This window comes from Anas acuta, chromosome 6 (assembly GCF_963932015.1).
Source record: "Anas acuta chromosome 6, bAnaAcu1.1, whole genome shotgun sequence".
Taxonomy (NCBI): Eukaryota; Metazoa; Chordata; class Aves; order Anseriformes; family Anatidae; genus Anas; species Anas acuta.
Genome location: NC_088984.1, coordinates 30,126,638 through 30,149,856, shown reverse-complemented (window position 1 = coordinate 30,149,856; position 23,219 = coordinate 30,126,638). Strand labels below are relative to the sequence as shown.

At 40.5% G+C, this 23,219-nt stretch overlaps 2 protein-coding genes across 5 annotated transcripts in view; one reads left to right on the top strand and one right to left on the bottom strand.

Moving 5' to 3' along the window:
• IQCA1 (IQ motif containing with AAA domain 1) overlaps positions 1–23,219 on the top strand; it is a 104,273-nt gene that overhangs the window by 61,872 nt on the left and 19,182 nt on the right. Inside the window, exons 9-15 of the mRNA XM_068686275.1 lie at positions 730–805; positions 6,504–6,610; positions 6,825–6,920; positions 12,958–13,016; positions 15,710–15,792; positions 18,561–18,668; positions 22,008–22,207. Coding sequence (XP_068542376.1) covers positions 730–805; positions 6,504–6,610; positions 6,825–6,920; positions 12,958–13,016; positions 15,710–15,792; positions 18,561–18,668; positions 22,008–22,207 — 729 coding nt within the window. The remainder of the gene's footprint in view (positions 1–729; positions 806–6,503; positions 6,611–6,824; positions 6,921–12,957; positions 13,017–15,709; positions 15,793–18,560; positions 18,669–22,007; positions 22,208–23,219) is intronic.
• ACKR3 (atypical chemokine receptor 3) overlaps positions 1–23,219 on the bottom strand; it is a 139,937-nt gene that overhangs the window by 111,041 nt on the left and 5,677 nt on the right. The window lies entirely within an intron of this gene.

The window sequence follows — 23,219 nt, the reverse complement described above, 5'->3', positions numbered from 1 at the left end:
CAGATACAACTTGTGTTGTCTTTGGTAAATCCACACCAGCTCCTCCTCAGATTGATAACTTCACACAACTGTTACCTTACTAGCATTTTGAAGACTTATGACTGACACAATGTGAAGAATCTTTTATAGCTTTCTGACAAGATTTTCCATAGAAATACTGGTTCAAAGAAATTAAACTATTTTAGGAACTTGTCAATGTCATTTAGTTCAGATAGGAAAACATCAATATGTTTTGATTAAGTGGAAACCAAATATTTTGTTTTGCAAAATACACCAAGTTCATTATTTTTCTAATAACAGATTAAAATGAGGTTTCAACAGCTTGGAATTACCCACAGGTTGGGAATTCCTTTGGTGCATGGAGGGTGCAACCCAAGAAAAACTGAAAAAATAGCAAGGTAATTTAATTTACATGTTTTGCAAGTATGCTACCTATATTACAGATTCCAACCAGCCTAAGTATAATTCTTATGACCTCAATAGGCCAGTTGATGAACTGACACTCTACCCTCCTATTTTTATTTATTTATTTATTTTTTAAGAGGATAAACTTTCTTTAAACCCTGCTAGGAAAACCGTAGTTGATGAAAAATTTCATCAGTGTGATGAAATGGTGCCTTATTCCTCACATTGCAAAAATTAAAAATGAAAATTATGACTTTTTCACACTAAGTTACTACATACATGTATTAATATTCCGATTTTTCTTCCTACCCCCCCCGAGTCTAGGAAGAGGATGAGGGCTGGAAAATGGCTCCCAGTAATTTCCTTTCAATAATGGAGGAAGGAAGCAGTCAATACAAAGGTCAGTAGAAAAAGATAACAATTACAGCTGGAATGTTCTTCTAATTCAGTTTAATCTGAATGTCATTCCTGTAAGGTCAAACTGCACAGCTGCCCAAACTGTGTAACTTTATAGAAATGAGAACATTAGATAAATGGTATTTAGGAAGTCTCAGTACCTCAAGTACCCAGGAGTCTCAAAATCATTGTGCTAATCACAAAGGATGGTACATTCCTGTCTGAGTGACAGTGGCCAAACTAGAACCAGAAGTACATACAGATTTTCTAAGAGTGGTAAAAATTGCATCTGAACAGCAAATGATTTAATAGCACCATACTATAGATGAGGCTTCAGCATCAGTGTTTTCATGCTCTTATAACTCCTGTCTGCCCCTCATTCATGGAAGGTGTCTATAGATACTATTTACACAGCTCACAGCTAGTCAAATTGTCTTTGATGTTTTGATCTTTTTAAGCAGAGGCATGAGAAATGCTGCTAAAGTATGAATATACCTCAAAGTGTTTGCAACTTCCCAAATATGATTGAATATATAACATAGCTTGGAGTTGTATAATCGAAGCCCTGTCACAATTAAAAAATATTCTCTTCTCCTCACTCTGCAGTGTTTATGGCTTGCAAAGAGTTCTTTATATGAAAAAATACTCATTTCCCTCCCTCTGACAAATCACTAGCAGAGTGTTCTGCCCGATTTGAGTTGGCTGGAGAGAAAGCAAGCAACTTTAAATATGCACCAGCACAATTTTGCCAGACTCCTGGCTTCTAACAATTCAGATTCTGTTCTACATTGTAAATCAAAGGAGCATTATGCTTGAAGAAAGTTCTTAGTGCCAAACTTTACTCTTGATTGCTACATCAGAACCCCACTGAAGTCAGCAGGAATTTTAGATAAGGATCAACTTCATCTATACTATTTTCCTTAACTATCCCAGAATATTACTTGTGCTTTTTTATACACTCAGGACCAGATGTCACCTTGCAACCCAAAACCAGCAATAGCAAGACCCGTGTTTCCCATCCAGCTAGTCCCAAGAGCTACAAGAGGCAGGGTAGAGTCCCTACTGTTTGCAAAGTAGCAACAAGAGGGCAGGAGGGTTTAACATTGTCAAGTAGATTTGGCAAATACACTTATCCAGCATCCTGCTGAGTATGCAATAGGGCAGCTATGCTTTCCAGTGCTTCTTGGACCCCCTGCTGAGGCTTCGCAGCATCTAGCACTATTTAGTACAATGCTGAACTGTGAATTCACCAACTCCTTGTATTTGCGCCTATTATTAACTCTCCTCCAGGTTGTGGAAGACCTCACACTCAGGCTTTAAGTAGTGCTTCCAGCACAGTGGACGTGAGTGTTGGGGATAAAAACACCAGGGGGTTGATAATTTAGTTTGATAGGAAGGGATACTCCCAAATTTCACCACGATCTCAAGTAACAAGTCAGGGGGCTTATGAAAAGACAGGGACATGTTTGTCACCCAGACTGTAATGGAATACCGCTTCATATACTGTCACCCCTATCAAGATATATCCTTGCAGAACTCAAAGCATGTAACACGTTTTGGGGTTACTCATGCTGGCCAACTTTTTGCACGAAGAGGGGTGCTGAACTGGGAGGTATTTTCCTATACATTTCACAAAGCCTCCCAAGGACAACTCAACAGCTCGTTATCTGTCTATAGAATCTCCATTCCCACTCAGGCACCTAAATTGGATACCTAAAGCCAGTTGGTGTGAATACCTCCATCATCCCATGACATACTGACAGCACTTGCTAATACAATATAATAATGCACTCAGGTAGGTCAGCCACAGGCCTACCTTTTGTGTTAGGACACCAGTGCTTGTCTCCAGCCCATCCCACCAGAGCTGACACCTGTACCTCTAACAAGGAATCATTTTCTGCAGAGCACAGCCAGAACTCCTCAGAGTGGAAAAAGCTCCTCATGCAAGCTTCAAAGAATAGCTTCAGTTGTCTTACATACAGTACGAATCTGTAGCTGTCCAGTTAAACCTCAGTTGTGGTTTTTGTTTCCTTCTAATGATTCAAGTCTATCCAACACCATAGTTGTGTTTTTGTTTTTGGTTTTGTTTTTTTTTAGTAAAGAGCTGTTAATTCCTCCATGCAGCAGTCTCCTTCCTCATTCAGCAGCACTTCGTGCTTTTATTGTGCCTAACCACACAGTTATCACCACTTTATTACAATATTATCTGGTGACTGTTCAAAAAATTGAATTTAGTCATGGATGAGGTTAGGTTTTTCAAGGCACCCAGAAGCCTAGAACATCTGATAGGAACAGTGTAAGCCATTTCTTACATTTTTAATTTTAGTCTGCTTTCATTTCAGTAGCAAAGTTGTTTAGAAAAAGGTTTGGGTTTGATCTTTCTACATTGGGAACATTTTTCTATTCTTATGTGATAGTAATTGAGCTATTCTTACAATTTGCATAGAAGTTCAAACTTATTACTGCGTAAATCTTGAAAGCATCACTGAAGTAAGGGAGCTTGATTAAGATTTATATCAGGTGCCTACAATGGAATTAAAGGCCTTTATGAATGCGGCTGCAGTCTACTAAGTGAGAGCTGTCCAAACAGTGAACATTTTCATTTTGTCACCTCTCCCCCAACTCTTACAATTAAAGAGTATTTCCATCCCCTGAAACTGGTTGATTTGTTCTTGGGTTAAATGTTGTAAAAGACGTAGATCAGTTTTCACAAAGATCTAAGTATTTCACTTACAGACTTTTCCATACCGATCCCACCCCCACCCCGTGTTAGAACTACTTAAATAAACCTCACTGGAATTCACAAACACTTTTGCTCTCCCAAAACTGTATTTGGCAGTTTTACTAGTTGCTAAACTACATTTGCCAAGCCCTATCTAAAACATTTATTTTATATACTTTTGTTGGAAACAGCCAGTTTCTCTGCAGGCTTACTTATACACTACTTATACATGTACACTGGAGTAACAGGAGTATGTGGAATAAATGTAAGTAGCCTGAATCACTACCTCAGTCTCCCTGGGTTTTATTTTTGCAGTACACCATGCTGTAAGGCAACAAAGTGCTATTTCCCCCATTTTACAGGTAGCCAGTTGATATTTGACTTAGTGTTGCAGGGGATATTTCAGTTGGAACTAGAGTTCAACTTCAATACTGCATGACCCAAATTTTAAGGTGATATGGGATGATATTGTGTATTTTGCCTTGTATCAAAAGATTCAAACCCTTTTGTCAGGAGGTTGAAAGTAGTCATGTTAAGAAGAAAAGCTTCGTACTTCAGATAAAAAGTACTTCAATTATCAGTCACAAGCTGCTTTGAAATTCAGAGATATTGGAATTACCTGCTAGTCTGCAGAGGAAAGCTAATGCTGCTGAAATGATGTTAGCAATCACATTAGTGCGCTGGCTGTCTTTTGAGTCCTGAGCTCCGGAGTTATGCATATAAAATAATCCAAAGATAAGCATGCTTTATTTTAGAAGAGGCAATATAAATCGCAGTGCACACAAAAATAGTTCCCATAGCTGCACGACCCATCTGTAACAAAATACCAGCCTCTTTTGACTGGCCAGTGAAAACAACATCCTTAGCCTTCTGACCTGACTTTAAAAATAACTTTGAAATGTTTTGTTGATCTATGAAAGAACAACATAGCACCTAATACCTATGAGTTATTTATCTCTTTTCTAAAATTGGAGACCTCTAACCCAGTGTCTAATATAGCACTCAGAACTCAGTGCCAGGTAATATCAAAGGCAACTGCCTAAGCTGTGTGAGGACTGTTGCTGCTTTGCCTGCAGTGGATATTAACTGCTAATCGATTTACAGAATGACAATAAACAATTATGAAAAAACAATAAAAATCTATGATCCCTCTATGAAAGATAAATACCTAAGACCTAGTACTCCTCTATGAAAACATAGCACTTGCAACCTGTTGACCCAGTCAAGAAAGTGTTTAAAAATTCACATTACAGAGGAGTTATACACCCTTTCCCCAAGGCTGAAATTCCAAACTGATAACCCTGGAGGAGGTACTGTGCAACTAGGGCAAATCAGCTTTCTTTCTTGAAATATTATGTGACATCTGTCACGCCATTTGATGACCCATGAGTAATTGAAAGAAATTAATGTCTGTACCTTGGAGTTTTTCTTCATTCCCCCAAATCCACTGTCCTTCTCCATCTCTACCATTTTTTGTTATGAAATTAAGACTACTCACCTGCAAAAACTGTTCCCCTTGTGTAAAGTCACAAATACTCTGCACATAATTGGACTCTGAAAATTCGTAGAGGATGGAAATAGCAGACAGTATTATATTAACTGAACTAAAACCTGAATGATCTCCTATGGGTACTGTGAAAACATTTCTGAATTTATAGTGCCTTAGAAATGGCAGTAGGTACAGGAAAGAGTTCCCTGTGCAAAACAGATTCATAAAGGAGCCTAAGTCTTAAAGTAGAGAGTTGTCATTTTAAATCATCTGGAAATTGAATTAGCACATACTGCTGGAGATTAGCTGTCATTTATAGAGATATTGTCAGAGCTTGAAATGCAAGGAAATTAAAGATATGAATTGGCCTCCTTTAAATTAGCTCAAAAAAAATGTAGAAAAGGTGGAGGCGTTTCCATTAAAAAGGTACCTTCTGCTAATAGCAGAGGATTCAAATATGCACAGAGCTTGCCAGACATCATTTGGTTCTTTAGAAAGGGCAAATAACAGTTGCATCAACAAAAATAACTGCACTTCAGCATCATTAGCTACTTTATTGTAAATAGGATTTTTTTGATCAGTTTGCACAAGTTTACTTGGTTCCTTGAGTGTGGTCTCTGTAATACATATGGCTTGCACATCACTAAGAAACAAAGGTGCATCAGTTGAGTCTTATCTTTTCCACAGAAGGACTTCAGATGCCCTTTAATTAGGGCATCAAGCTTAAAACTCCCTAGATTTGTGGCTTTATGCCACTCAAGGGTTGGATGCAGTTTATTGCTGTCAGACTTGCTGTTCCCTCTCACTCCCCTTTCTGTTGTTCTGAGGGCAGGTGTTTATACCTATATTCCAGTGCTCCTGACCCAAATTTCAGCTTCATGGGAATTACTGCAGCTGAAAGTCCTCTTTCACTGAGCACTAGATAACAGACGAGGGAAACTAGATAACAGAACAGGGAAAACTTCCTGCTTTAGATTACACCTCACTTTAGTCCCCAAGCCTGCATTCTGCCAGCCAAGAGATTCATGTATGTAGAAAGCACACTCCTCAGGACAGGAGCTGTCTTTGCAACTCTTTCATGGTAAAGATTTAAACATGATGCTGGTAAGCAGAGACAAGAGACACCAAGATCAGACATGATATGGTTAAGCTGCTACTGAACTACCTGCTCTTGAAGGTGAGCAACACTCCAGGCATTCAGCTTTACAACCAGAAAACGACAACTTCAATATCCCATTATTATCCTCCTGAAATCCAATACCAATTTACAGCCCAAGGCAAAAAGAAGTTAACCTCAAGATTTGCAGATCCTAGCACAACAGGGCTCTGAACTTGGTAAGGGTCCCTAGAGCTTGCTACTTTCATACCGCTAATAATTTAATAAAAGCTGCCTACGACTAGCTTTTTTTTTTTTGTGCCTCCAGAAGCAGTTGGAGAAATCGATGGCTTCTATAACTTTTTTTCCCCTTTCTTCTTTCTTTTGGATAACAGCCGTTTGGCAGAACAGAGACGAGGGATGGGATCTCCTCCAGGATCATGACCTGGAGCTGATCAAAGAAGAGAAACGGGAAGAAGTGGAGGAAGAGATCAGAGTGCAGGTGAGCTTACAATAGTAAGAGGACACTAATAATGTGCATTGCCTGTGTATATTTCTCTGCAGCTGTAAGAACTGGCCCTGGCATAGACCTTACCTCCTTCCAGACTCCCTACTATCTGTTCTCTGCTTTAATGCTTGTTTGGCTGAACAAGCATTTGTCTGGTGTGGTGGTAAAAACAGAAGACTTAAAGATTCAACGTTGTATGCCTGGACAGGTTGATGAATTGATGCAACAGAAACTAGAGAATCTCATACTGGCTGTGGATGGAGAGAAGAGCGGCAAGCAGAAAAAAGGAAGAAAAAGTGAAAAGGTAAGAGCAGCAAGTTGTGAAAATTCAGGGTAAATCTCAATTCTCTACACAGATACAGTGGTATTCAGTGCAAACCCCGGTTTCAGGGCCTTGTCTCTTAACTGTTATTGATTAACCTCTATAAATATTGCTTGGGACAAGTTGAACTATTCCAAAGATAAACCATTATAAGATAGATCAGATTTTCAAGAAGGACACACACCTTTTTGGAATCCTTTGGTCCAGAAAAACAACAGGAATGTTTCAGCAGTCCCTCTGTTTCTTAAGGTGACTGGCTCAGATTAATAGTCTTCCAATAGTCTGACTGGACCTGGGTGCCAGTAAGCTCCCCAGCTGCTGTTTTCCTTTTAAGTGAGGACTTGATGATTTGTTTCAAAACTGTACATCAAAAAAAATTAAGTGCCTTGGTAAAACCTTTCATTTATGTATAACATGTAGATGATATCCAGCCAGGTGTACCTTAATTATGTTACTACTTACTATTGAAGGGTTTGGGAATTTGTGATTAAGCCAAGTTTATTTAAGCATATCAAATAGGTTAAAGACATACATTATTTTAATGTGCTGCCCACATGTCACGTTCACATCTAGTTTCACAGCATTACCATATGCAAAATTCCACAGCCCACGGTTCCCTGAATTCCTCACCCAAGCATTTAAACTATAGATCATGTCAGTACAAAATAACTCAAAGCTTACAGACCCTACGGTTCAATCAGCAGTTCCACTTAAAAGGCTCAGGGCAAATAGCCAACCCTAATCTCATGTTGTATTCTATTTCTATAATCCTTTTAGCGTGCAAATATTTGATTTTGCAGTACTTCTACTCAAATTATCTTTAAAAATGCTCTTTCACCTGACAAAGGCGTAAGGGCAATTTAATAATGAAAGACTGGAGCAACTCTGAAAAGTGATACTGATTGGATTTCTAAATCTGTTTCAAAAATAGTGAGGCTTAAGATATGCAGACAAACTATTGCAACAATCTTCTCTAAGTTGTTCTGCATAGACACGTTTGGCCACTTCAGATCAACTGGTTGAAATTCTGCTTCAAAACGTCATATTGCAGTTTTAAATCCTTACATCAGTTTTTCTTCAATATAATGTTGGAACAGTTTTGGGTGGTGAGTTTATTTAACTGTTGTTTTCCCATATTGTGCCAGTAGCCTGAGAGAATGAGGGAGCGGGAGAAGTAGTACTAATTAAATAATACAAGTTCCCAAAAGGTTTTCTCTGAAAAATAGCAGTTGTATTTTAGGGGTGGGGAATGTATGGAGCTACCCAGTTCAAAACATCTTCCCTGTGCAAAACTATTTGAAAATTCCAGCCAGCCCTGGCAAAGGCTTTTTCTAATTAGTATTTACATAAATGTCTCAGTCCATAAACTAGCAGTGTGCACACAGACTTCAGATCTGCGTTGTGAAAGTCTGGTCTATATAACAAGGATAATACAAACTGGAAAAAAAATGGAAACAGCTTATTAACTTGTTACTTAGCAAAAATCCTTTTTTCCAAGGCTTACGTTAGCACATCCTGGGTCCCATACACCCTTCTTCTGAGTTACACAATGTGAAACAACAATGGTTTTGGATTCTCATCACATCCATGGACACATCTGGAGTGAGATTTCTTCTACCCTTTGCAGGAAGACACCGCAGTAGAACTAGAGCTTTTTGTTGTCAGGGAACAGCCACTTCCCAGGAGCATATAGGGCAGATGTCCTCTGCCTTTTCAAGAGCACCTTTGGATAAGTAGCTTACAACTTCAAAAAAATAATCTGTCAAGTCCATATTAAAGAAGTCTGCCTGATCTACAGAAATTCGAGCTTCATAACCTGTTTTGAAGTCCCTTTTTGGGTGAAATTCAGCAACAGCATTTTGAAATTAGGTTCCAAAGGGAAAGTATCAGGAAGATAATTGCACCCTCGCAGCCAGCATTTCAGATGGCTCAGCTCATAGCCAAAGTTTAATAGCTCTAGAGGCATACCTCTAGGCCACTCCTTATTTCTATGCACTGTACTTCCTGAATTTTATCACTGACTCCCAAACCTTCAAATACCACTTAGAAGTGGACACTTAACCCTGTCAAGAGTTACTCTCGCTGCTCCTGAAGATAAAAAGCCCCAACCTCTGTGGAAGAATAAGCTTGGGTGGAAAGGCAAATTGCTCTGCTCATTATGAATGGGTCTTCAGACCATTAGGCTGATCTGGAAATATCTGAACTAATTAGATTGCACCTGATCTGCAGCAAACCATACCACTATCATTTGAGGTAGAGACTCTACCCATGATGGAAGCACTTCACCCTGCCAACTATTAATTGTCATTATTATCCAGCATTGGTTGGGTAAGGAGCACAAGTGTCCTTCTCATTCATCCAGAGACACACTGTTTTGGGGGCTGAGTAGAAAGCTCTCCAGATGACTCCTGATCTGAAGACAATCAAAGGAGAGGGAATAAATATGCAACAGAAACAAAGGAAAGTGGTTCATCTTAGCTGCCAGTTGCCTTTTTCTTCACGATATACAGTGCAAGCTTGCCTGCCAAACTGTGGATCAGCACCTGTGTAAAGGCAGTTTGAGGAAAAATTTGAAGGGAAATATGGCACTGATATCTAGGAAGGCTTAAGGTCCCAGCCAACCTAGAGGAGTGTTAGAAAGCACCATGACTAGTATTTTCAGAAGCAATGGAGTTTTGTAAGAAGTTGGTGGTGTTCTTGCACCAGCATGAACTTTTGTAGTTGAAATATTATTCTTTGTGGTCCAACCCTTTCTGCTTACAGCCCAAGCTTCTGATTTGAGTGACTCAACACAACCCAGCAGCTCTACAAATGTTTATTCTATAGATGGATGTCATGTCATGTACCTAACCACAATACCCAGAAGGTTTAGCAGCTGAAAGCATTTCTCCTGATAACCTGTGGCCAAATATACCATTGCAGGCCTGGTGTCTTTACATTGGCTTTGCACCCAATATAGGAAATTACAGATCAGCTTTACAGATCAGCTTTCTGCAGTTTCTGACCTGGAAATTACATTGAGTGCTTATCAGAATGCTTTTTATCTAGCCTATTGTGTTGCTTTTCCTGCTCTGGTCCCCTAAAGATTTGTCTCTGATCCAACTGTAGGTAAAGCAACCCATTGTAAGTAAACACACCCACACATACACTAAAAGGATGGCCAGAATTCTGGAAAAAGAGTGGGGACATGGGAAACTAAGTAAGTTGCTGAAACAGGCATTGCTAGCATCTCCACCCAGATTTGGGTATCCATTCTTGATGCAGCCAGGCAGAAGCAAAGCAACCCAAAAAAGATGAACTACAGCAACCCATATGGAAGGAGTTTTAACATTCATCTAAAGACTTGATAAGAGCAAAGCCACAGTAAATAAGGCCAGAATGCAGGCTGAGTCAGACATGAAGAAAGGTTGGTTTTGCAGACAGTGATTCATTCATGATCCCTGTTGGATTTTCTGTAGCAATGAAGAGAACACCACCCAAAGCCCTCAGGTAGCTGTGGGGGCTGCACCTTCTGTGGATATTGTGGTTAAATCCACCAGGGATCACAAACCAGAGCCATCTTTTAGCCAGGGCCTAACAGTGAATGGGAACATCTTGGTCTGAGGACTTTTTCAGTACAAGTACCAGGAGCTGCTCAATATCAATATCAATAGCCTTGGTATGGCAAGAAAAGACTTAACCAAGAGCAGGTGCTCACACAGTGCAGTGTGGACATAGGATGAACACTTCCCACCACCAGCTCTGAGGGAACATCTTTGCCTCCTGCTTCCCCCAATGTGGCTGCACTTGCTCAGTCTACCTTCGAAGCATCACACGTGATCCAAGGAAGACACTTGGTAGACTTGGGCACTCACTTCCCTTAAGCGGAGTAATTTCATTGTTTTTCCTCACATGTTTTCTCATAGCAACCTCTGAGCTACTCAAGACATTTTGATGAGCCCACCCAGTAAGACAGGATACCACACTGAGCACAGAAGACAGTCTTCTGTCAGCTGCTAACTAATAACTAACGCAGTTCACTACGCAGTGATGTATCAAAGCAGAAAATAACCGTAAATGGATGGCTAACCAGGAATTAGACTGACATCTCAGAGATGGAAACAAGATTTCCATTATAAACGATGAGCATGTTCACATTCATTAAACATTATCATTTTCTAAATAAAAGCAGTTCCCAGTAAGACATTTTGGAGGAAAGCCATTGTCTACAATTCATATTTCCCCTTATCACATCTCAGTGTTTGCCAAATTTCCTGTGAATGCTGATGTAATTAGGAAAACACATTTTTCCCCTGCATAGTACATTTTTATTTTGCTTGAGTTACTTTATTGGTAAAGCTGCCTTGAGGACAATACCAGTTGGCCAATAAATTCAGCATATGTTTAGTGTCTTTACATAGGTAGAAATTAGCTTTTCTTCCCAGTCAGACCCCATGATATACAGTTCTGTCTTGTCAGAAGAAAGGCTAAAGAGACAAAGCTAGAGGAACACTGCAGATACACCACTGACAGTCTCAGCATTTCCTCAATTATTAAAACAGCATGGCATATGCTTTGTTCTTCATCTTTTTCTTTAGAAGAAAACATTTGCACATTTTGAGGAACATTTGCTACCAAGATTACTTATGTAAAGAAACTCAAGGTGTCATTCTGCAGAAATTGAGTTGTTTGCATTATTCTAACCCAAAACTTTAAAATATCGTTGTTTTTTTTTTTTTCCCCAGTTAGCTTATCCATATAGCCCTGCATTTAGTTTTCATTTTCATCTAGATTATCTTTATTGCATTGTCAGTAGTTACAGGTGATTGAACCATAGGTTAGACTGCAACTGTCCTTGAAAATTTATAAGTAGTACATTTTGAATATTACTGACATATTCTAGGAAAAAAAGTATTTTTCATATGAGTGGCTAGAAGTGTTCTTTCTACAGAATAGCCTCTAGAGCTCTGCAGAAGTATTCATTAAGAAAAAAAGAAATGACTATTCCCATGAAAGTTGAACATAAACTTTTGGAAAGAATAAGCTGTCTTGATCAACTAAGCATTTAAGCACATGCCTAAATTTAAGCCATTGAAGAAGTCCCATAGTGCCTAAGTATTACCGTGTAAGTAGATCTGCTGAAGTCATACCAAAGCACTTTGCAGAACTGAAGTGTGGACACTGGTGTTGGGCACTAACATATGGTGCATAGATTAATGATGCTTTCTCCTCTGTTAATTATCCCTAACCATAGTTATGTTCTGTGAGCTGTAATTAATTGTGAGGCCTGATGTGACTGATTCACATCTTAATTTTGTTTTCTGTGGTGGTTTTGTTTTTCCCCAGCATGTAAGGAAACCCAAGACAAAATCTTCCCATAGTAGAAGTATGGTGAAAGTATCAAGAGAAGAGCAGGTCATGTTTTTCTGGCCTCTTCAAGCTCCTTCCCCAAGGCATTAGGAAAGTGAAGACAGGATATCTAATGGTTAGGAAGCTAACTGGGGAGTTGGGAGGGTTGGTTTCAGGTCTGAGTCCAGCTGTAAGCAGCCTGCATGACCTTAGGAAGGCGTCTGCATACATACTTAAACACAACATTAAGCTTAGACTCTGGAGCAGCAACTGGGACCCCAACACCCTTTTGAGCAGGCCATACCTGATCAACAACAAAGTCAGGCTCCAGAAAAAAGCATGATAAGACCTCTTGGGGTGAGTGTGCAGAATCCAGTTCAAGAGCACCTGCTGCAGGGTGTACATGGGGTTCATAGGTTGGACACAGATCCTCAGCTCTGTCAAAGCCAGAGTTGTTTCACCTCTCCCATGCCTTGGGACTTACAAATTACATTATTTCCTGTGCTTTTATAAGTAGGGGCATGACTTCCTCAACTAAGGGCAGTCAAGGATATGATTTTTCCTTTGGGTTCCTCAGTGATGAGGGGGGCCACATTCCAACACCAAATATTCTGGCCCTAATGTTGCTTCAGTAGGTTCAGATATAACTGTACAAAGGCCACTAACTCCTGCCTGTTTTTGTGGTCTTCAGAAAAAAAAGACAGCAAGGAAGAAAATATCTGAGCTGGAAGAAGACCTAACTCCTGACAGGTAAAGCTAAGAGCCCTTTACCTGAGATTCAGACAACGATAGATTCAGACAATGATAGATTGTGTTGTCTTTGAGCTGACTACCCTGGCAACCCTTTTCAGATTTTAGCTGCAGAATCAACATCTCAGCATATAATAACCAGCACCAGGAGCCCCACAATAAGTAAAATCTGCTTAATAACAGATATGAACTTCCATGAGAAGCCTAGATGGTAAATATCTATCACAATCTTGAAGTACAGACACTAAAACTTTCGCATTCCCTAGGAACACCACCACATAGGGTCACAGATAACGGGGTGACAAAACACTGCTTTAATGGTGCACAGCACAGACCCTGTTCTGCAGAAGTACACCACTAGAGCCAGTCTCCATTAACTTCAGAGAGGTTAATTCCAGATTGTAAAGCTAAGCACATGTAACATTTAGGCAGAATATGGGCCCTATTTGCCTCTTTTTGATCCCAGTGGTGGCAGGTGCAGAGGCACCTGGCAGTTTTGTTTACCAAAATTTTACTTAGATTTTTCCACCTCAGCTGACAACTGATAAGGGAGGCTGCAGACAGGCCCCTGCACTCTATAAATCACCATTCATGGCTGAGGTAAAGTGCATATCATATAAATCAGTTATTTATCGATAAGTTCTGGCAGACCTGACAACCTCTTGCATACCCTTGCTGTCTTAAACAACCCTATTTTACTTGGAGGATTTGAGAGGCTTTCTTCTTTTGACAGTACGTTTTCAGTGATCTTGTGATGCATTCATTGATAACCCAGCCATTTTTCACCTGTGCACATAATATACCTACAGAGATGTCATTTGCTGGGACCTGCTGACTGTAGCAATGCAGGGCAGGAGCATCCTGAGCTCCCAAGGGAGCAGGGCTGGAGAACAGCATGAAGACAAACAGCCACTGCAGGAAGCAGCAGATGGGATTCACCCCCTAAATCCATTTGTACAATGCACAGCAAGATCTGGACTAGATCATTCGGGTGCTAGCACTACACAATCAATCTCTTTACCTGCTTTACAGTGAAAAATCTCTCCAAGCAAATATTTAAAATAAACGTGTCATGGATTATAACAGAGCATGACCTATCATACAAGAACAATGCCAAAGCCTAACAAGTACGTGTATAGTCTGTGTTTTTAAAAATTACTCTTGCACATACCTGCTTCTTGTGTGTCAGCTTAACACAACACACAGCCATTTAAGAAGGCATGCTCTTTAGTCGTTGGCTTTTAATCAGTTTCTGTGGCATTTGGGGTCCTTATTTTGCTCTTCCCTGCTGAGCAGGAAAGGAGGAAGTATTCCAGAAATAGCCAAGAGAAGTTCAGGTTCATCTCAGTTTTAGCACAGTGGAGAGGCACAGGGGCTTTAGTCAGAGGCTGATCACATCACACATACTTGGAGGAGACTCAGGGCACGCATCATTAAACTTAAACAGTAAAAATAATGACAGGAAAAGTAGAGTCATGCTCCCAACAGAACTGCCAGGTTAGTCCCATTCTACCATCTGCTTGTTTTTATGATGCACACTCAACATAAAAATCTTAGAATGAGAGCAAGAGTCAGAGTGGCAAAGTCAATGCTGAAGGTATGTTAAGTTTCATATTTGCTTATTACTATTCCTGTATTAATTGTACCACTAACACTGCATAAACATGACACTTCCCAGCTCAAGTGGAAAAAAAGCTACAGACCTCAGATTATATATGTGGTTTTATTAGCCAGCTGAGAGCTTCTGTTAAATATTTTTATTGTAGCAATACCAAAGTGTCCCAATTAAGGTAGGTGGCAGAGAAAAATGCTCAGATATTGAAGGGAGAAGATGTGAGAAGTGCACAAACGGTAAAAGATCTAGAAAGGCTCAGATAGTGCTGTTTACACTAGCATTATAACAAGACCTACACACAAGCTTATTCATTCTGTGGCATCCTTGAAACAGTATCAGTCTGTGTAACCTAGTGCCAAAGAATGTCACTGAAATTAATATTTGGATAGATCTCCAAAAGAGACTGAGGAGAACATCCACACCAACAGAAAACCAGATACAAATATAAGTGTAATCCTCAGTAACTGAGGAACTATTGCCAACCACAAATAGAAACGGGAAAAAACCTTTCCCCTGAATGAGCTATGCCAGTTTCCACTGTATGTTTTCCTCCCAGTCTTCCTCTGGCCATCACACAACCACAGCAGCTGATGGACCACTGGTTGCTCCAGTCAAATCATTCACAGTATGTTCCTGATGAAGCGAGGCTATTGCAAACAGAATAAATTCCCAGAAGAATTAATGAATTACTACTAATTGGAGAGCTAAGTGAATAGGTATAGTAGTGTTAGGATTGCTATTATTGTATAATTTAAAAATAATTTCCCAGTAATTGATATTAATGAATGAGTCTATTACACAAGTCATAACTGATCTTGCATCACCTGGAAATGGGTAATGGAATTGGTGTGAGACAGAGCAATACAGTGTGTGAGTCAGTAAGAGTCCTTGACATAACACAGGAAACAGTACTTATTGATTTGATATCAATGGAGCTAATCACCTCAACCTCTGAGCTACAAAATCCATTTATAAATCTGAGGAAGCATAAATAACTCTGAGGCTAGCTCACTTACTGAAGGACTGAGCTTTCATTTACAATTCCCTGGGATTTCTGAGTGATGTTTCTTGTCCATAGGACCATCGATTCTCTGTACAGGGAACTAGTGGAAGAAGGAGTACTAATAAAACCCAAGACAGTGTATCTCTCCGATTACGTTGGTAAAGTACACCTTTTACAGCTAACATGGTGTTTAATCTAACCAAATCTCAAGCCATTCAAGGTTCACTAACCCCTATTTCCAGTCAAGAATGAGTTCAAGAGTAATTACACTTTCAGGACTTTCCAACATGAATATCTAAAAGCATGTATGCAAATCAAGTCTGTTTCTTAGGGGTGCTTTGTGCCTTTCACTTCTGCTTCTGAAACCAGGGCCTGTTTGCAGAGCTGGTACTTGGCCCCAAGCACTAGCACCTGGAAGCCTTGAATGTTTCTGGATGTCAAAAGCAACTTGGCAGTGTAATAGGACATCCTTTAAGGAGCACTGCTCAGGCACCAAGACACCACAAGTATAATACACTGGGGGTCGTAATTCATCCCGAGTATTTCCCAGAGAGCAGCAAAAATCACATCCTTACCATCTGCTCATTCAGCAGAGAAAATTCACCCCTTACCTCCACCTCCCTGAACACCCCTCAGCATTGAGGCAGTGCTTTGAGGCATGTCTGGGCCTTGATTTGAATGAAATGCATCTCTGCCTCATTCTGCATTTCAGAAATTGCCCCATTGTTGCCTGCAGCTGCAGGTAACATCAGCTTGGGTTCTCCACAGAGCTATAAAACCCACTTGCAGGCTTCACAGGAGGCCTGCCACCATCTCCAAAAGCATTTGATGGTATGTAGTAAGATCACAGCAGCCTCAGTTGTGTCAAGGATCACCATTATTATTTGAATTTGCAGACATCCAGAAGCTACAAAGCCACTGGCTGTTAGTACAGCACGTACGTGAGCCAGAAAAGCTGCATTCTTGCATATCACTTCTAAGTTCCATGTTTATATAAACTCTTAGAAGCAACAACTGCTGCCTTTAGGGTCCCTGCCCATTCTGCTGAAGGCTGAATTAATAGGTATTCTATTTTATGCTCATTAAAAAGCATGAAGCACAGTAATGGAAGCTTTTCATTATTTCTTCGTTCACCCAGCCAGTACTGTCTGTCCTTCTCAAGGTCACTTCTGGCCAGACATTCCCTGCTGCAGATGTTTTGAAAGCACATCCTAGCCAGTGGATAATGATTTACAGCTGGTAACATCAAACCTGGAAGTGGGCTGAGATGTCCTTGGGCCACCTTCCCTTGACCCTGAGGTTTGAAGCCCTGGCTCCTCTGCAGCAACACAAGGGCTGCTCCAGGTTTCATAGGCAACACTCACCTCCCAGCAGCAGCAGATGTTGGGCATAAAAGTGACGTCCACATCACTCCCTTACCCCCATGACAGGTCCCCTGCATGTCACAGCACAGGCACCAGCACACCAGGCAGCAAGAAGCAGCCCAGGCTGCCAACCTGGCTGCTCCCCACACCAAAATCAGGCATGCTTAAGCTGCCAGAAGATACAGAAGGTATTTAAAGCTGGCCTGGGTTTCGGACCTGTTTTTTTTTTTTAAATATCAAAAGCCTCCTTTTAAAATTACAAAGGGACAGTCAAAGCCTCTAGATAAATAGGTCCTCAACTGCTCTGCTCTTACAGGGCTGGAGCCTAAGGAAGGTCACTCCCTCCCAGTTCCTGGGAAAAGGACAAAGAGTGGAATTGTGCTCCACAGCAAGTAAAAAGCACCAAAATGTCCCTCTCTATGACAAACTGACATCACTGAACTAATTTTCTTGGTGACCTTATCTAAATTAGTCAGAGAATATCCACTGTGATTTATGTTCAGTTGCAATTAAACCCTTTGATGCCTTCTAATTAAATCTGTGAAGATTAATTCCTATCCAGTTCTTTTGATTTCTCCTTAAATAAAAGATAAAACCTGAAATGAATTTTATTCTTCAAAAGGGGAGGGTGCAGTTGTACCAAGGCTCCTCTACCTTTTGCCCCAAATCACAGCTCCACTTCTGCACTTGCCACTGCTGATTTACCTCTTGTTGCAGAGAGCTCTAGTGCTTTCCCTTTTCATCTCCAATAAAACACAGTATACTATTATTTGTATACTATTATTTTTCACCAATATTCACCATAATGACATGTAATTTATGCTAAAAATAACCACCACGTTGTCACAACAAGTTTTCTTGCTTGTGGCCCATCCTTTTGGCTCTTTGCTTTCTAACACATCTTCTGTATGGACTTTGACAGGTCCAGCAATGTGATTATGGCTCTGTAACAAGAGCTGAGGCAAGATTAGATCGCTTGAGTTCATATCAGTGATTTTCCATTTCCTTGGTGTTTTTTTTTTTTTTTGAACAAAAAAGGTGAACTGTAAAGCAAGATCCCCATCAAATTAGGTGAAGCACTTAAATATCTCACATAGTGAGAAGCTGAGATGTGACGCAGCCCAGGGAAAAGCTTGTTAAAATCTCTTTTCCCCTTTTTGAAATCCTTTTGATAGAGTGTGGTTCACTGGGATTCCAGCCCTGCAAAATCCCAAATCTAGAAATCCTTTGCCAGCAGTATGATTTATGGTGCTACTAATGATTCTTTTCCACAAAGTTTCTTTAAAAGGTTATTTGAGACTGACTGAATGCCTTCCACAATCTGGTTAGCAGGGAAAGTCCAGCGTGTTTAATGTCATTTTCCTTTTTTCAGTTCACCTTTCAGATTTCTTGGGGCCACATTCCACAACGATATTGCCCTGGTCGAGTCCCCGTCCCTTGCAAGGGCAGGTTTGCTGAGAGCATGCAGTATTGGTATTCCGTGGTAGTTTTTCATTACCTGAGTTATGCATTTTATAACAATGCAGTGTCACATTTATTAAGCCCATGCTTCCTCCCTACAGGCGAGTACAGCTATCTGGGGACTACACTTCGTCAGGTAGATATAGAGCCGGTGCCCTCTCTTGCAGATGTCAGGCAGCTAATAGCGCTGTATGGGATATTGCCATTAGGTAAGAGCACAGCAAAAATTACTGGAGGGCAGAATACAGTGGTTTTGCTTCCTGTCACTAACGTGCATTTTTACTGGCTTTGACAGGGCTTGATTAATCGTAATCTAAAGCATTTTGCAGTATAATTGTTTTTCAATTAAGCGTTCCGAGTGAAGACCGTATCATTTTAATAGTGCATAAAGGAGCTTGCACATGCTATTGTCAGGTATTGCATTTCCATACCATCTCTGCTCGCATGTTAACAGTTTGTGAATGGCAGCACATAAAAGGAAATCACTTGGGAAAGATAATAGCTAAAACAAGCTCCAGTGATCAAAATTAATCAAGTTAAGGGAAGGGCTAAGGTTGCAATTTACCTTTTACAAGCTGGCTAATGTTACTCAGCACTAAACAATGCAATCATTTAAAGAATTAGTCTGAATACATTTTGGACATCAGAGAGAACACTTAAATGCCCTTGCAGTTTTAATGCCAGACTTAAGCAACATCTAACAACGCTGTGCTGGGTTGTTTGCTTTTAACATAAAACCTACCCCATATTTTACTTGGGAATGGCATTAAGCCAAGCTCTACTGATTGCAAGAAGTGCCTGTCTCAAGGGCCTCTACTCGTACTTTGCTAGCATCATTTTCCATTTGTGATTTGATTTTGAGGGAGATTTTAACTAGGCATATCCTCCCCCAGGCTGTGTCACTTTCTGCTCATCACCTCTACAGGGGAAAACAGCTAACATTCCTTGCCTCCCCTTCTGGGGAATGCATCAAGTGACAGAGCCTTCTCCCCAGACACACACACACTTTCCAAAAGAGAAGTGCTCAGGCTGTTCAGGACACACTCTGGGGCTCTCCTCAGGTATTCCCACCTGAAGAGCCAGGTTATGAAACGTGATGCTAGCAACACCAGTGAAGTTCTTTTTCCATCCCAAGTCTTCTTTTGGTTTGGGGTAAGCCCTCAGGGGCTGGCCATAAGCTTCACCACAATCAGTTGCAAGATTCAGCAGTGATCCCTTTCTGCACTGATTCAGTGTGGTATTTCACCTATCTGATAACTCCAAGGTTATGTTTAACACCGTCTAATCTAATGAAATCAAGCCCCAAGACACTCCCCAAGGCAGGAGGAATGAGCCCTTAAGTTACACACTATTAAATAAGCAAAAAAAATAAATAAGGAGATGAGACCCTGGACTAGTGAGAGCGTATTTGCAATAGCAATTTGAAAAATGCCTTGAGGGGGAAAAAAAATAGTGCCTGAGTCAAAACAAAATCAAAGGAATGGTTTCGCCTTTAGGACAATACATTATGGATGGCATTTTACTTAATTAGTCTCAGAATTAGTTAATTATATGATTGTGTATGTGTAGAAGTAAAAGTTTCCTCAATTTTCACCTGATGTCAAGGAAAGTCCCAGCTTAAATGGCATTGAGAAAATAAGCAACTGAAAGTAGAAATAATTGTAAAAGATACTTCATCTTAAGCCACAGAGGAGTCTGCTGCACCCCTCATAATAAATCTATGTTTTGTACCAATCTATTACAATTATACAACCAAATATTAATAAAGGCTGGGTGGCTGACAACTTCACCACATCCTGCACAGTGCTGAAATAATGGCATTCATCTCAGCTCTCAGTTCATTGCCATTTATTTGGAACATTAAGCCATTAGGGCACAGACACACAGCCCAATTGATTTATTGTTAAATACTGCTCTTACCTAGCTGCCCCCTTATTCCCATCCCCTTCTTTAATTTTAAGTTCAATTTTAATTTTAAGTTTAATTTTAATCTTTAAGTTCTTAAAGTTGAGAGTTCCTCCTTACCTTCACATACGTGGGGGACTTTTCCAGGCTAATCTCCCTCAGAAACACACCAACGCCTTTGGAGCTAGTTTCTCCCACTAATCCCATACTTTGGGAGACATCAAAAGCCTTCAGAAGTGGATGCACACACAACCATTTCAAAACTGACTTTATAACAATCACCACTACCAACGGGATTATTATTTACTTTTTTTTTTTAAAAAAACACCAAGACAAAAAAAACACCATTTTGCTGTGGTGTGGGTATGGATGAAGCATCTCATATTTCCTGCTTGCTTCCACCTCTGGAGTTTCACCAAGGCTTTACTATAACAGTGCTGTAAAGTACCTAAATGATACAACGGGAGCGCTGCAGAGAAGACAAGGTACCACCATCAACCACCTAAATCGCTCTCTATGCCTGTTTTCACAACACAGATTTCCACTAAGCTTTCCCAGGTGATGGAGCAGATTTCTTACAGCCCAGAATGAATTTACCTGGAGCAGCTATTGAAACAGATTTCAAAATGCTGAGCACTCACTGCTGGCAGAGCAAGTAAAGCGTAGCAGTCCTGGCATTTGCTCACCCAAATAAAATTAAGGGAACAGGAAGAGATCCTCTTTCTCCCAGCTGATATATTTTACCTGCTCTGCCACGTGCAGCTGCCATACTCCAGCTGGAGAATAGCATTTGCTCCTCTGCAGATGAGCTGACACCACACAGCAGCAGTGCTTAGAAAAGATATCAGCAGTGAAGGATTTTGGAGTAGAGCTAGCCTAAGTGACAAATGGTCAGTCTTCAATACTCACTGAACAGTAACAGCATTTAAGAGGAAAAATGTCCAAAAATGGAGGCGCAGACAGAAGGCAGAGGAGAGAAAGTAAAATACATGGTAACATCTGGTTTCAAAATCACTGACAAACGCAGCCGTAATAGATAGTCCCATTAGTTTGTTTTCTCTAAAACTGGGGGAGCTGGAGAGTGTCGTTTCAGACAGCAGGAAGGAATTCTGCTAGTCCTGTGTGCAGCAGGAATCTGTGCCCAAGGCCAATTGCAGAAAGTGAAGACTTGCTCTGACAACAAATGCCAAGCATAAAGCCACAGGTACATCTGATTATGTGTCTGTCTGACAGCTGATGGAGCTCGGTAACAACTGCGGTGTAACTGAAAGCAAACGTCCCCGTGCAGAGCACCAGGCTTGTCTGTACACATCCACATACAGCAGCGTCATTTCAGCACTCTTATCTCAGAAATCTGCCAGTGAAGTAGTGATCTTTTAACCCACATAGATTTAGAGCTAACATTTGCCTATCCAAAGGTACAAGCAGGGATGGCTGGGTTTTGCTGCAAGCAGGGATGTTAGCTGAAGGGGCCACAGTTATCGTTATACACAAGTTCACTCCAGAGCACTCGTGCTACATTAATGAAACAATGAATTCGCATTATAAAATATTTACTGTGAATAAAAAAAAGTAGAACCATTCCATTACCTTTATGGCAGACTTAAATGAAAGCAATAATACTGCCATCTGACTTTTTACAGGATCCCAAACAGTCCATGAGAAGGCTCCTTTGGTGAAAGCCTTATTACTGGCTGGACCTGCTGGTGTTGGAAAGAAAATGCTGGTCGATGCCATCTGCACAGAAACAGGAGCCAACCTCTTCAATTTATCTGCTTCCAACATCGCTGGGAAATATCCAGGCAAGAGTGGCCTGCAAATGATGCTTCACATGGTTCTCAAGGTACCGTTTTGTGTACTTCCCTGCAAAGTTGTTGCAGTTCATCGCTTCTTTTATAGCACAAATATGAAATCGTATGATAGTTCCTTCATACCAAACTCTGGTTTCAGCAGGTACGCCACTCATATAGGATCCAAAGGGGTGCCAACCCAAATTTTAAACTGCCTTCTTGTTTTCAAGTCTTCAAAACCACTTGCTGACAGTCAGTGTGCCACTGTAGAGGATGTAATGCCCCTTGAGGAATTGCTTATAGTAGCCATATTTTTCACATTAACATTTATGCAAGCTGTGTGTTGCCTCAAATATGAAAAGCATCGTAGATAAAGAAAATTCTGTTCTCTGTTTATATGCACATCAGTCAGGAATGCTTGCCATGCAGCATTTAATCAAATACTAGACTAGGGGTGGTCAAAAGTTTCCTCTGGGACTATCGCTGCAAAACAGCTCTCCCCTGTACTGTACTGCTCTGTTTACCTATCAGCAAGCTTCTCAGAAGAGGGAATCTTAGTTCAGGATTACATTAGCAGAAATGTATGAGAAGTCTGGAAATGAAAGAAGGCGTATGAGCTGTGAAAAACATATCCCAAATCCTCATCAGAAAGGGAGACACTATCCTGGCAGGATTTTTTCCACATTCTAAGTCCTCAGCATTTCTGCTAAGGAAGGAAGCTGGTAAACATTTCCAGAAGAAATACTCTTAAAAAGAAAAAACACAGCGCATACACTAGAAAAAGCCAAATGCAATATTTTTCCAGTGCCAGAGGCCTACTAAAAGGCTGTATTCAAATTGGCTTTCCCTGGGATTTATCAGCTGTATTTTATTAAGTCTAGTATTATAGCAGGTTCTCTGACAGGTGTCTCCATCTCCAGAAAAGGCAGGTTTCTCAGTTAAAAGTAAAGCAATTCCCAAGGACCCCAATTTCTTCCTGGTCAGAGTAGTGCCTAAGGAAAAGCTGTGATGCTGTGATCATGGCCCTTTGATAACACTGGATCCAGCACTCCCTGTCACAAGCTA